Source organism: Staurois parvus, unplaced genomic scaffold (assembly GCF_062004578.1).
Source record: "Staurois parvus isolate SC_StPar_1 unplaced genomic scaffold, SC_StPar_1.0 ptg000452l, whole genome shotgun sequence".
Classification (NCBI taxonomy): domain Eukaryota; kingdom Metazoa; phylum Chordata; class Amphibia; order Anura; family Ranidae; genus Staurois; species Staurois parvus.
In genome coordinates this window covers 914630-929958 of record NW_028318248.1, presented here as the reverse complement: position 1 = coordinate 929958, position 15329 = coordinate 914630, and the positions used below count along the sequence as shown (strand labels likewise).

Sequence of the window (15329 nt, the reverse complement as noted above, 5' to 3'; positions counted from 1 at the left end):
GGCCGAATGGTGGCAGTGCAGGGGCAAGTTGCCGTTCATAAATGGCGCCTGCCATTTTGGACTGTGCGTGCTCTCTGGGAGCGCGAGGCACCGCGATCCGGTGCCCGCTGTGTCCGGAACACCGATCGCTGTACGGGACCTCTGTGTGTGGTCCCGATCATGTGATCACTGATTAGCCAATCAGTGATCAGCCAATCAGTGATCACATGAATAGGTGTAAGCAAGATGTCACTTCTGACATCATTGCTTACTACATGTGAAATCTGTGAATGATCACAGAGATCACAGGGTACAAGGCTATTCACAACAGCCTTGTACCATGTGACAAGCTGTAACCAATCACAGCTCTCACAGTATTCCTCAATGGCTGCAAGAATGCAGCCACAGAGAAGGAGAAATTATTGATTTTACAGCCTTTATGGGTGTAAAAGCAATCAGTGTAAAAAAAAATAAATCTTCATCACCCCCCATAAGTAGTACAGTGTCACTATGGTGACACTGTACTGCTAGGGTGACAGTATGTTATAAAAAAATAAAAATGGAAAAATAAGTTTTTGAAAAATTATAATTTTGGTTATAAACTAATTTGAGTTATTTTTTTTTTATAAAAAGATAACTGAATAAATTTTGGCCAAGATTTATGAAGAAAGATTTGCAAAATTTTATAAGAAAAACACTTTTTTTCAACATTTTTGGACTTTTTCATTTATATAGCAAAAAAAATAAAAATCCCAGTGGTGAATAAATACCACCAAAATAAATTTTATCTGTCTCAAAAAATGCAAAAAATTCATATGGGTACAGTGTTGCATGACTGCACAATTGTTATTCAAAGTGAGATAGCACTGAAAGATGAAAACTGGCCTGGACAAGAAGGGGGTAAAAGTGTTCGGACATGAAGTGGTTAACTCAATGCATCTATTATAATACAATTTTTTTTCTAATTAAGAAGGAAATAAAGAAAGCATTGCAATGAGTTTAACAATGCATTGCCTCTCACGGCAGCATCTATTCGCACAGCATAGCAGGGAATCAGAGTTCTGCAAACAATAATGTGTGGTGTGAACAAGCCCTCTCTGTCTCTTCCATAAAAGATGGAACGCCATTTGGGTTTGGTGGTCTTTTATAGGAGTTTTGCTGTAGTATAACCCAGGTGCTCTGGGGGCATCGTAGCTGCACTGTACTGTGGAACACATATAAATCTGGGAACAGCCTATAAAACACTCAGAGTATCACACCTCACAGTATCAGAGGTGAAATATTCCCCGGAGCAAGAGGCAGGGGCCTCGCCATGAGAGACGCCAGAGTCCACAGATCAATCTCTCTGCACATCAGCCATAAAGCACGGCTGCAAAGTCAATGTGCCGTGACTGTTGTACCGGCTCACTGATCTCATGATTAACGGAATCTGGAGGAAATTTCCAACCAGTGTTCCTGTGCCAGATCCAGGTACATTTTGGGTAAAGAAAGGAACGTCAATAGAGGGACTCCACATATTGGAATCTAACTAAAAACACACTACAGATTTATTGATTATAAACATCTTCCTTAAAGCGGAGCAGGTACCCGAATTTGACAGATACCCGCTCCCACGTCCGGTCTGATCGCCTAGGCGATCGGAAGCGGAAGGTGTCCTCCCTCCCTGTAGTCTTTTGGGACACGTGACAGATCCCAGAAGACTACAGGACCATTCATGAAGCGCAGCGCTACTCGCGCATGTACAGTGGGTACCCGGCTGTGAAGCTGCAAGCTATCACAGCTGGGTGCCCTCACTGAAGATGCCGGCCTCCTGGAATACAGGACGGCCGGTGAAACGGGCTGCGGAGGACACACAACAGGACCGAGGGACAGGTAAGTGGCTGTTTTTTTAAGTTAGCAGCTACAGTTTTTGTAGATGCTGACTTTTATATTTTGACAGCGTGAGTGGAACTCCACTTTAATTGTATCTTTTCAATGACTGGCTATAAACATCCATAGTATCACAGACAAATTGCAGATATGGGAGTGGTTTAGCTGCCGAAGCATTTGCATTTTTGTCCATCAAATCCAGAGATATACACAGCTCTATCACATAGCACAGCCCTGTCTGCCAGGGCAGAAGACCAGATTTCTTTTCTTCCTGCTGTGGTTCAGTAACACTTACAGGTCTTGTCCCTCCCAGTGTGTGACTACACAGTGAAAGGAGGAGCAGCAGACTTATAAGCTTCTTTTTCGGTCACTTTGCTCTCTCTGCTCATCAGTATGCACCTTGCAAAGCTGCACAGCTGACCGATTCCTCCTTGTGCTGCTTCCCCCTATCCCAGTCTAAGCTCTGCTGAACAGGGACTGAAGAGCCTAATAACAGGTTGAAGTTGCATTAAGAAAACACATTATAGGTACATGTATGGACCTTTGCAGGTGTAAGGGAGCTCTGGTGTAAGCATCCAGCACTCTCCAGCATCGAGGGAGCTGCAGCCATGCTGTATGCACTTTCACTTAAGTAAACGTTGAAGTAAACGCTCTCATACATCAGTATTTACCTGCATATGTGCATATGGTGTATCTCCCAAATATGGAAATTAGGGACGCACAGATACTATTTTTAAATCGGCGAGTACCAATAATTTTGATACTTTCCGATACAAAATGAATGAGCGCAAATCGCACTGCAAAGAATGGCATGTGATTTGAACAGGAATATGGTGTGATTCCTGTCTAATTCGCATGTTGTTTCCCCACTGCTCCTGTGTGTCATAGTGATTGCAGCCTGAGTTCATACAGGAGCAGTGTGGGAACCTACATGCGATACGGGGAAAGAATTGCACTCCATTCCTATTCAAATCGAATGCAATTCTTTGCAGTGCGAATTGTGCCCATTCATTGTGGATGCACCCAAACTGCACCGCAAAGTATCGGTTTCAGGTATCGGAAGCACGTACAAGGAGTACGAGTACTCCTGAAAATACTCGGTATCGGCACCGATATCAATACCGATATCAATACCGGTGCTTTCCCAACAGAAATACATCATATCCCTTTATCTGCTGTCCCAATAATAAATCACATCCAGCAGGCACTTTACCTTGTTAGCAAGCTGGGAGCCGACGGCTGTGTCACACCATAATCCACAAATCTCTGAAAAGATAAAAAGATATGTGATTTGAACTCATCAGATAATCATGCCAGCAGCACAATTCTTGTCCTAAAGGCAGGAAGTTATCAGCTCACAAGATTTGTGGCAGGATCATCAGATAAAGATATAGCAAAACACTTTCAATTGTGTATTTAACAAACCAAAAGGGAACAAATAAAAAAAAAGTCTAATTGTTAAGAGTTTACATACAGTTTATGTTTACATTCAGACAATTTAAGGTCTCCAAAGAGAAGTTCCTGTTTGTAGAATATCAAGAATCAGAACTTTTCAGCTTACAAATACTGGTGTCATTTCGGCATCATTTTCTTTTGCTGTGTGATTTTGGTTTCTTCTACAAAGAAATACTCTGCTATGGCAATAGATCTAGGAAGTTTCTATCACCTGACCCTGAGATTCTGCACAATGTCATCATCACTGGCCGTAAGGAAAAGGTATTAGCAGCAGGAAGTAATAGAGCTCCACCTGAATACCTGCAATTGCTCAGTACTCAGTATAATATACAGTGGATATAAAAAGTCTACACACCCCTGTTAAAATGTTAGGCTTCTGTGATGTAAAAAAATGATAACTAATTGCAGATCTTTTTCCACCTTTAATGTGACCTATAAACTGTACAATTCAATTGAAAAACAAACTGAAATCTTTTTTTTTTGGGGGGGGGGTTAAAGTAAATATAAAAAACTAAAATAATGTGGTTGCATAGGTGTGCACACCCTCTTATAACTGGGTATGTAGCCGTGTTCAGAATTAAGCAGTCATATTCAAAATCATGTTAAATAGGAGTCAGTACACACCTGCCATCATTTAAACTGCCTCTGATTAATCCCACATAAAGTTCAGCTGTTCTAGTAGGTCTTTCCTGGCATTTTCTTAGTCACATCCTACAGCAAAAGCCATGGTCCGCAGAGAGCTTCCAAAGCATCAGAGGGATCTCATTGTTAAAAGGTATCAGTCAGGAGAAGGGTACAAAAGAATTTCCAAGGCATTATATATACCATGGAACACAGTGAAGACAGTCATCATCAAGTGGAGAAAACTAGACATCCCTCCAAAATGGATGAAAAGACGAGAAGAAAACTGCTCTGGGAGGCTGCCAAGAGGCCTACAGCAACATTAAAGAAGCTGCAGGAATATCTGGCAAGTACTCGCTGTGTGGTACATGTGACAACAATCTCCCGTATTCTTCATATGTCTGGGCTATGGGGTAGAGTGGCAAGACTGAAGCCTCTTCTTACGAAGAAAAACATCCAAGCCCAGATAAATTTTGCTAAAACACATCTGAAGTCTCCCAAAAGCATGTGGGAAAATGTGTTATGGTCTGATGAAACCAAGGTTGAACTTTTTGGCCATAATTCCAAAAGATATGTTTGGTGCAAAAACAACACTGCACATCACCAAAAGAACACCATACCCACAGTGAAGCATGGTGGTGGCAGCGTCATGCTTTGGGGATCTTTTTCTTCAGCTGCAACTGGGGCCTTAGTCAAGGTAGAGGGAATTATGAACAGTTCCAAATACCAGTCAATATTGGCACAAAACCTTCAGGCTTCTGCTAGAAAGCTGAACATGAAGAGAACTTTCAGCATGACGACTCAAAGCATACATCCAAATCAACAAAGGAATGGCTTCACCAGAAGAAGATTAAAGTTTTGGAATGGCCCAGCCAGAGCCCAGACCTGAATCCGATTGAAAATCTGTGGGGTGATCTGAAGAGGACTGTGCACAGGAGATGCCCTTGCAATCTGACAGATTTGGAGTGTTTTTGCAAGGAAGAGTGGGCAAATATTGCCAAGTCAAGATGTGCCATGCTGATAGACTCATACCCAAAAAGACTGAGTGCTGGAATCAAATCAAAAGGTGCTTCAAAGAAGTATTAGTTTAAGGGTGTGCACACTTATGCAACCATATTATTTTAGTTTTTTATTTTTACTTCTCTCCACCTAAAAGATTTCAGTTTGTTATTCACCTGAGTTGTACAGTTTATAGGTGAAAATGTTCTGCAATGATTTATCTTTGTCTCATTTTTTTTACATCACAGAAACCTGACATTTTAACAAGGGTGTGCAGACTTTTTATATCCCCTATAAGGGTGATATTGCCTCTTTTTTGTGAACCTTTTCCTTTATAGCAGTTGCACAGGTTGTATTTTTCTTCTTCTGTTCCAGTGAAGATCTGATCAACAATGTGGGTTTTCATCTTATTTAGCATGATGGATCTGGTTCCTTTAGTGCAGGCTTGTTAACCATTTGAACATGCTGAACATAAGAAATACGTCCTTAAAAAACTTCAACATAGATTTTAGGACACATCTCCTACATCCAGCATCTTTCCTCCTGATGCCATTACCAGCTGACTATGATAGTCTCTATTTGATTTGTATTATACAGCAGGAATTGTCAAAAGGCAGCCGCTTCTGTGTAAAATGACACTTGCGGATAGTCTACAAGTTTCACTTAGTAAATATAATAAACCAATGTATTACTTGTATTTTCTGAATCATTCATATGTAGATCAAAAGGTGTGACCTTAACCTAAGGAAACCTTGCAAATAAAATAAAATTGAAATAAAATGTATTCCCACTTAAAACATTATTAACCCTTAGTTAATCCCAATTAGCCCTAATTTACTTCTATCTCTCTACCCCCATTAACTATCATTTTTCTGGGTTCTTTTTTTTTCATTTCTATTTTTATATATTTATATAGTTATTTATTTTGTTTGTTACCTTTTTAAGTGTCTCATAACAAGAAAAAAAAGGCTTTTTTCATTTGCAATTAATTTTGCCCTGCTTTGAAACATTATTTTAGTGTAATTTTAAAATGGGTAAAATGATAGAAAAATTGTTTTTTTTCAGTAAAAGTATTTTTGAAAGGGTTAGTTCATCTTTACAGAAAAAAAATGTACAGGTGAACCAACACTGGACACCCTCCTTGCCCACAGACCCTGCTCAGGGGTTGCTGAGCTGTTAGCACCTCCACAGCTGGTCCAGCGATTTGATACCCCCTCTCTTCTCCCTTTTCTCCGTGTAGCACTTCAAGGATGGATTAAATTGATTCACTGTAATGGCGCTGGCCAATCAGAATCACTCTGGTCCATCCCAGAAGCATTGCACGGAGAAGATGGAGAAGAGCTGGGATTTCAAATCCATGGACTTCTGGCCCAGCTGCAGAGGTACTAACAACTCAGCAACCCTGGAGAGAAGTACAGCAAGGACTGGGGGGTGGGGAAGGGATACAGCGCTAGTTAACCTTTACATACTTTCTGTAAAGTTGTGTTGGGTTAATTAAACATTCAAACTATTGCCTTTAATTTTACATAGAGGGAGTAATGATTAGAACCCTTGTCAGGTGTGATTTTTTTTTTATTTTATTTTTTTGCTGTGTCCCATAGGAAAGTTTATCCCTCATTTCCTGTCCAGAAAACTTAACAGGAAGCAACAGGAAATCCCCTCTTAGTTATGCACAGAACAGGAATCCCCATTGAATGATTTTTCCCTCACGTTCTTTTGTGGTGACAACTGTAACGTGAGTTCCCATCAATTTTAGTCTCTGTGGCAACAGTTACCGGGACAAATAGAGAGGGTGATTCTTCCCCTGTGGGATCACAGACAGCAATTAAAAACCTGATAAGGGTTCTAACCCTTCTCTACTACATTCAAAACTAAAAAGGAGGATTTTGCCAAGGGTACACTATAACATTTTTATCAGAACTCCCTTCACTTACATTGTAATGTGTCGATTGGTGGGACGGATATTGGGCCCCCCAGGCTGTAGAGCCCCTTCCGCTGCGGGTAGGAGTACCATTGTTCTGCTGCTGCCCCGAAGGGGAGTTTCCAGCTTGTACAGCTGCCTGACTGCTGGGGGCCACCAGTGCGAAGGCATCATCCAGAAGAGATTGCATAGTCTGACGGACCTCTTCAATGGAAGGCTGAGGGGCCACATACTGTGCAGGGGGAGCGCCCCGTGGAGGAGATCCAGGGTATTTACCCAACTCAGACACAGGTGTGGGGTTGTCAGAGGGCAGATCTGGGTCAGACTACAGGGGAGAAACAGACAAATGAGAATCACATAGTGAACTATATCTTAATACAATGCGATGCAAATCTTACACACTTTATTTGATATTTACAGTGAACCTGCACCTTGCACATTTCTTCTGTTTACTCCTCCACTGTAGAGTTAGGCTGATGGGAGTGAGGTTCAGTTAAGTGTAGGTCAAGTCAAAAACTGTTGGGTTTTTACAGCCAATCAGGGCTCAGAGAGATTTACCCTCACTTCCTGTCCTGGTGACAACGTTTCATCAGACAAGGAACATAGCCAGAAATAAAAATCTGACAGGGTTCTCACCTTCCCCTATTCTATTGGAGAATAAAAATCAGACAAAGCACTTACCACATAGGCAGAGTTACTGACTCCTGGGGGCCTCTTGTAGGTACCGTCACTATCAGTTGCAATTAAACGATCTCGGTCTGCGTCTGGGGGGCTGGAGGAGCCCTGCTGTCGTCGCCGCTGCTTTGGGGAACGTCGAGCTCGAGAGCTGAAAATGGGAACATTTTCTTGTTTTAATATTAATTATTTAGTGAATCTCAATTTAATTGCTGACATAATTACATTTATAATTATAAACTTAATATCTGCTGTCTTCAGAGCTCTTAACAGGAAACGCATTTCTAACAAACAAAAAATTAAATAAATCATCTTGTAGAAACTGAATAAATGAGTTTCTTCTTAAATCTTGTAAGAAAAGGACACAGGATGTCATCTGATCATTGAGCTCAATGATGCTAATCCTTACTTTGTGATGATGTCATGTGACCACCAGTCAGTGCAGTCAAAGCAGAAATTCTAGTGATGTCATGTCAAGATTCAATACATTGAGAGATGGCAGTATGGTGATGTCATGTGATCACTTGGAATCAGTGCAGTGAAGGCTGCCAAGATGATGATGTTATGTGATCAATAAGAGCCAGTGTAGTGGAAATCAGGCATTGTGATGAAGTCTTGTGATCCCTAAGAGCTAATGTAGTAAAACAGCTGGCAGTATGATGTCACATAATCCCTAACAGCCAATGTAGTGAGATGATAGTAGTGAGTATAACTTTTTGTGTTTATTAACAGACAATGCAGAGAAGGCTGGCAGGCAGGATGGAGATGACATGTGATCACTTAGAACCAATGTAGTCAAAGCATACACTATAATAATACTATGTGATCAAAAGCAGCCATTGTAGTTAAATTTGGCGATATGATGCTGTGTAGTCACTAAGAACCAATGTAGTGAGACATGACAGCATGAGGTTGTCATCTGATGATTAACAAACAATGCAGTAATGCTGATAATGTGTGGTTATCTGTAGTTTAGATTCCCACCTCTTGCGGGGCTCTATGAATACAGTGGGAACTCCCATCACTGGATCCAGAATCTTATCAAACTGCATCTGGGCCCTCCGGTACATGCGCTGGCGCTCCTTGGTGTCTGTCATTCCCACAACGTCCACCAGGGGGAACTCATAGTGTCCTTTACGCTTGGCTCGAAGGCGTATCTTATTGCGGTGGTGTTCGATCTCCGACTTATGACGCAGCGTTGTCTGAATCTACAACAGACACAAAACGGAGTTATTAAAACAGATTGACAATCAAAATGACATCATAACAAAACCTTATGTGGTAAACAGGCTACATTTACTTTCACACCCAAAGCATTCAAACATTTGGGGTTTTTTTGTTATTTCAAAACAGCTGATGAACATTTGTACCCTATCAAGTTTGCAAAATAATTTTATAAAGTGGGCACCACATAAAGGGGAATATATATAAATGTTTTCAGCCAAGATTCACACAACTCACACATTTTCTTATTGGATTCAATTGGGAAAATGCGTGAATTCTGGGTGAAAGTTGTGTGAATTTTGAAGACATTTATAAACAGATCCTAAAGTGTACTTGTCACTGCTTTGCGACTGAGAAAGCTATTTTGCGGGCTGTTACAAAAGCAGAGAAAGAATTAAACTGTATTAGCAAGTATAATAGAGCCCCAAGCACCACATGTATTTTTTAGGCATTTATTACCTTCTAACTAGAATCACATCACTGCCCCCAACAATGCTTTTGTTTGCTTTTCTCTCCAAAGGGACAGTGATACTTTGTTCAGTCATCATTCTGGGTCGCTGTCTACTGTAAATCTCAGTGATTGTACAGTTCTTAGCTATGTTCACAAATGTCTGACGCAAATCTGCCCCTGCTGCAGCCTCTCCCCATATGACTTGCTACAGAATTACAATGACAATGCCACTGACTGGAGCTCAGTGGTGGCTTTTTAATGAGAAAAGGTGGAGATTTCTGACAAATGATATTGCTGTATATTGTTACTGATAGGTTTATGTTAATATTTTATTCAGTCACTGAAGGGAGTCACTGTGACAGGTTTTGCTTTTTCTACCTGTTTGGTTGTAACAATATAATAGAAAAAAAAAAATATTACTTCACTAAGGACATCATTATAGTACAAGCTATTCCAACATGGAGCCCAGCTTTTAAAAAAAATCACTTCTTATATATATTTTTTTAATTTGACTGAAGTTTTTAAATGTTTCCACAATTTTATTTGTATTATTATTATTATTACAAAGCATTTATGTGGCGTCCTCAGTTTGTGCTGCACTTTAAGGGAGACAGCACAGTTACAATACAATTCAATACAAGAGGGTTTGGAGGGCCTGGCTTGTGAGAGTTTACAGTCCAAAGGGAAGGACAGTTATACAAAAGGTAATAACTGTAGGGGATGGGGAGTTACATAGTTAGTCTGGGTGAAAAAAAAGACAAGTTCATCTACTTCAACCATAAAAATAAAAAAAATGAAAAAGAAAAAAGTTATAATCCTATACCCACAGTTGATCCAGAGGAAGGCAAAAAAACCCAGCAAAGCATGATCCAATTTGGTCCTGCAGGGGAAACTAATTCCCTCCTGATCCCCTGAGAGGCAATTGGATATTCCCTGGATCAACTTTACCTATAAATGTTAGTATCCAGTTATATTCTGTGTATCTAAGAAACAATCCAGGCCTTTTTTACAGCAATCCACTGAGATGGCCAGAACCAACTCTTGAGGGAGTCTATTTCACATTCTCACAGCTCTCACTGTCAAGAAACCTTTCTGTATTTGAAGATTAAATCTCTTTTCGTAAAGAGTATGTAAAGACATGAAGAGTGCCCCCTTGTCCTCTGTGATGACCTCAGGGGGAGTAGCTATACACCGAGTTCACTATATGAACCACTGATGTATTTATACATGTTGATCATATCCCCCTTAATCTTCTCTTCTCAAGAGAGAATAAATTCAGTTCCTCTAATCTTTCCTCATCGCTGATCTCCTCCATGCCTCTAATCAGTTTGGTTGCCCTTCTCTGTACTTTCTCCAGTTCCCCAATGTTCTTTTTGTGAATTGGTGCCCAAGTCTGAACTGCATATACTAAATGAGGTTTTACTAATGATTTGTACGGGGGGGAAGGGGGGGGATTTTGCTCGCTTTAGAAACCGCAGCTTGGCATTGCATGCCATTATTAAGCTTGTGATCTACCAGAACTCCCAGATCCTTCTCCACCATTGATTCCCCCAGTTGTACCCCCTTTAGTATGTATGATGCATGCATATTCTTAGCTCCCAAGTGCATAACTTTACATTTATCAACATTAAACCTCATTTGCCACATAGTTGCCCAATTAAACAGTGCATTGAGCTCGGCTTGTAAGTTGGAGACATCCTGTAAGGACGTTATTCCACTGCACAGCTTGATGTCATCTGCAAAGACTGAAACTGTATTTTAAATCCCTGACCCTATATCGTTTATAGATATATTAAAGAGTAAGGGTCCCAACACTGAACCCGGGGGAACACCCATGACAACCTTAGACCATTCAGAGTATGAATCATTAACCACTACTCTCTGAATACGATCTTTTAGCCAGTTTTCTATCCATTTACATACTGATTTTTCCAAGCCTGTTGATAAAGTAAAAGTTCAGTTGTTAGGTGGAGGCCAAGTAGGCTTGCATGAACAGATGAGTTTTCAGGGATTGCTTAACAGCAGACAGAGTAACCAGAAAGATTGGGGTACAGAGTTCCAGAGGATGGGAGAAGCTCTGGAGAAGTCCTGAAGATGAGCACTGTAGGAGATGAGGAGCCTCGATGTCAGGAGGTCTTGTGAAGAGCAAATAGTACAGTTTGTGTGATATTTTGAGACAAGGTTGGTGATGTAGAAGTGATGTGGATGGCTTTGTATGCCGTTAATATTTTGAAATATTTTTGTTGGGTGATTGCAAGGCAAGCAGGGAGGACACAGAGTAACTGATAAGGTGGAAAAGTCTGGAAGCAACATTAAGATAGACTGAAGATGGCATACCTTCTGTAGAGGTAGTCCAATGAGGAGGGAGTTGGAAATGTTACGTAGGTGAAATTGGCAAGATTTGAACAGTGATTGGATGTGGAGAAGAGTTCAGACTCCGGGATTATACCCAGCACCATATTATGAGGGACAGTTGTGACAGTTGTGCTATTGATTTCAATGAAAACATCAGAGAAGGAGCATTGGGCAGGGGAAGAGAAGAAAATAATATGAGCCCAGTTTTAGAAAGATTTTGTTTTAGGAAGTGGTGACATTCATACTGACTCCTAGATTGTAAGCTCGAAAGAGCAGGGCCCTCGATCCCCTCATGTTTTGCATTGTATTGGTATTGTTCTGTCACATGTTCTGTCTCCCTTTGTAATGTACAGCGCTGAGCGAACTATTGGCGCTTTATAAATACTGTATAATAATAATAATAATAATAATATATCAGGTATGTCAGTGTGATCATATATGTAATATAAGTAACTGAAGGATCGCAGAAGCTCTTGGACAGATAGCTTCATTGACTCCAAGATTCCCGAGACACCCACCTCTCTATTTATCTTATTGGCCTCCACCTCTCGTTCTGCTACAGACAGTCCATGCATGGGTGGAGTGGCCATTGGCTGCATGGCAATAAGTTGAATTTTGCTGGGAAGGCGACGGCTGGCCTCTGAGGAGCGAGACATCCTATCGACGTGTTCAAATATAGAAGCAGAGGAATGCTGCTCCACCCCGCTGCCCAACACCGGCATCTCTGAGGACAGAAAACATATCAAAGATAATCATGATCATCATATTTGCTCTTCTTTAGTAAAATATAAATAATATTACCAGAAAAGTAATTTCACTCTCAAATACAAAATTATTCAAACCTAAGCACCAATCATGTTACATGTATGCAGGTAGCACAGCATACACTTTTTCATCCACACCCTGCTGTAATGTTCCAGCTCCACCCCTACTCCCTTTGTTGATGATCTGGGGACACCTTCTCCTTAACCTCCCTAGCGGTATGATTATTTCAGATTTTTGGTGCTGAAACCGGTACCATTTTTTTGCATGGAAATATGTATTTTTTTTTATTGTAGGCCTGTAATTTAGGAATAACTCACTGAAATCTGTCCGCACAAGAGTCTAGTAAACATTCCAGATATGATAAAACTTGAAACACAAAATCATAAATTATAATTTAATAAATAATCATAAAAAATAATAATATAATAATAAATTTAATTTAATCAAACCAAAAACACTGCAATTTGAAATATAGCGTCAAGTTCGCACATCGCTGAGCAAAGTCGCAGAATCATTTTCAGTGTCTGATGACGACTTTCCCCACGAATCATTATCACTCAATTCTGCAAGTGGTTCTGATTTACTATCACTGTTCTCTAGCTGGTCTAAAACCGCTTTTGACATAAAGGGACGCTTTTTGGACGCCATGGACTTTTCTAATTTTCCAGGCAGAAAGAACAGTCAAAATACAGGCAGTGCACAGGATAAAGCACTCGGGACAAAATGTATGTGAAATGGTTTGAAACAGCAATGTTTTACTATGTAATAATCATTTTTCAAAAAATGAAATTTTTTTAAAAATTTAAAATTTGCCGCCGGTTCCGGCGCCTGTATGTCCCGACGTCACAGGGACCGGAACACGGAAGCCGGATGCCGGCATCGGCCGGAGGAGATGGCCGGGGACACTGCAGGGGATGCATCGCGGGAGCGAAGGACAAGTTAAGCGCTGCAGGGACTCCCTATGCAACGCTGCATGGTAAGCCCAAGTGTAGCTCGGGGTTACCGCTTTTGGTACTGAAACTTTACCCCGAGCTACACTCGGGAATACCGCTAGGGAGGTTAAAGAGTAAGATTTGCACCACCTCCTGAGCTTTCAAATTAGTACATATTAACATCATCAAACTAAGTCTGAATTGTTCAGGATTATGACAAAGTTACTTTAAACCGATTCAGGAAAAGCCTTCCACCTGCTTAGATTCCCACCTTGTGCTAACCAGACATTTAAATACCTATGACAGCCTATATACTTATTATATGAACAGCCCCATTTAAACCTGGGGATATGCAGGCCATGCAGACAGTTGTGAAGGAAAGAAGAGGAGTCTTGTCACACATCCTGGTTTATATGAACTCACCTCCTTTGGCTTTTGGCCGCTGTGGGGTTTCACGTGGTGGAGCTGAAGGCCGCGGAGATCCCTCCTCACCCGAATCCCTTCCACTGGATGGTTCACTAGCTGTGGATCCAGCGTCTGACGGGGTAACTCTACTGCCGAAAAAGACAAGAAAATGCTGTGCGGCTCTCCATACAATACCAATAACATGCTTAAAACTTGACTCTAGGAAAAGAGCTAAATATAGAATTTACATACATATATTACAGCTGTCGCCTCCACACACCCAGCTTGTGTGTGATTTGACAGTGAAGGAGCAGCAGCAGGCTGATGGGCTCATCCCTTTGCTTTGGGTTAGTATTTTTCTTGTGAGCACATGTACATGCTGCAGAGTCTAAATGGCTCCAGTGATGTCCTTTCCATCTGAGCCTGCCTTGTGCAGGGAACTACAATAAATGTCGAGCAAGGATTTGGTATTAATAGTAAGTATGAAGAAGGTGAGGAGAAAGTCTGATTTAGGACACAGGAATGTACAAACAATGTCCTACAAGGGAAACCATAGGTCTGGCTTTCGACTGATTGCATAGAAGCAGTGTGTAAGGCCTTTTAAATCTGTCTACAGCAGATTAAACAGCTGTAGTATTCACTGGATTACATTAGACGCTCTCTCCAACAGCCAATCAATGCCATACTAATGGCATGGATACATATTTCTGCACCAAATTCACAGCATTTCCTCCATGACTGCCATTGCTTCATAACTTACCTGCCACGGTGGCGCCCAAGCTTGTTGGGCTTAGCAGAGGCCTTGGACTTTGGGGTGGGGATGTCCCCATTTTCAGAGGGGGTGGAATCTTTCAGGGGTCCATGTAACACAGGCAGAGGAGGTTCATGTACGACGAGAACTTCATCTTTATTGTGCTGGCCAAGGTGTTGCTTGGCAAAATCAAAGCCCTTTACGTTAGGGGCCTGGAGCTAAAAGGCAAAAGCAAAGAACACAATGAATAACTGTTTGCATGTTGTATATGCAAAGTATCACTGCTATGGTATGTACTCTAATGTCTGGAATTGGAAACTAAAAGACGTATCAGACAATAAAAAAAGGTTTGTGCCCGATCTGATGCATTTACAAGCATCATATATAAAGTATAGACTTAAGAATGGGGTATGTAGCGCTAGAGAACAGATGACAAGCACGGGGACTGTTACAATATGAAGTAACCATACAGTAGTTCATACAGTCAGGTCCATAAATATTGGGACATCAACACAATTCTAACATTTTTGGCTCTATACACCACCACAATGGATTTGAAATGAAACAAACAAGATGTGCTTTAACTGCAGACTGTCAGCTTTAATTTGAGGGTATTTACATCCAAATCAGGTGAACGGTGTAGGAATTACAACAGTTTGCATATGTGTCTCCCACTTATTAAGGAACCAAAAGTAATGGGACAGAATAATAATCATAAATCAAACTTTCACTTTTTAATACTTGGTTGCAAATCCTTTGCAGTCAATTACAGACTGAAGTCTGGAATGCATAGACATCACCAGACGCTGGGTTTCATCCCTGGTGATGCTCTGCCAGGCCTCTACTGCAACTGTCTTCAGTTCCTGCTTGTTCTTGGGGCATTTTCCCTTCAGTTTTGTCTTCAGCAAGTGAAATGCATGCTCAATC

The 15329-nt window shown here is 41.0% G+C and overlaps 1 protein-coding gene across 2 annotated transcripts in view; it reads right to left on the bottom strand.

Moving 5' to 3' along the window:
- The window catches only part of KIAA1549 (KIAA1549 ortholog), a 137862-nt gene that overhangs the window by 12368 nt on the left and 110165 nt on the right, over positions 1-15329 (bottom strand). The window contains exons 11-17 of one of the 2 annotated variants that reach the window (XM_089688724.1): positions 14412-14620; positions 13670-13797; positions 12068-12273; positions 8504-8727; positions 7526-7670; positions 6858-7169; positions 3062-3114 (exon numbers count right to left, since the gene is read on the bottom strand). In XM_089688724.1, the coding sequence (XP_089544850.1) occupies positions 3062-3114; positions 6858-7169; positions 7526-7670; positions 8504-8727; positions 12068-12273; positions 13670-13797; positions 14412-14620 (1277 nt within the window). Of the gene's footprint in view, positions 1-3061; positions 3115-6857; positions 7170-7525; positions 7671-8503; positions 8728-12067; positions 12274-13669; positions 13801-14411; positions 14621-15329 lie in introns of both variants that reach the window. The other variant, XM_089688723.1, reaches the window with a different exon arrangement.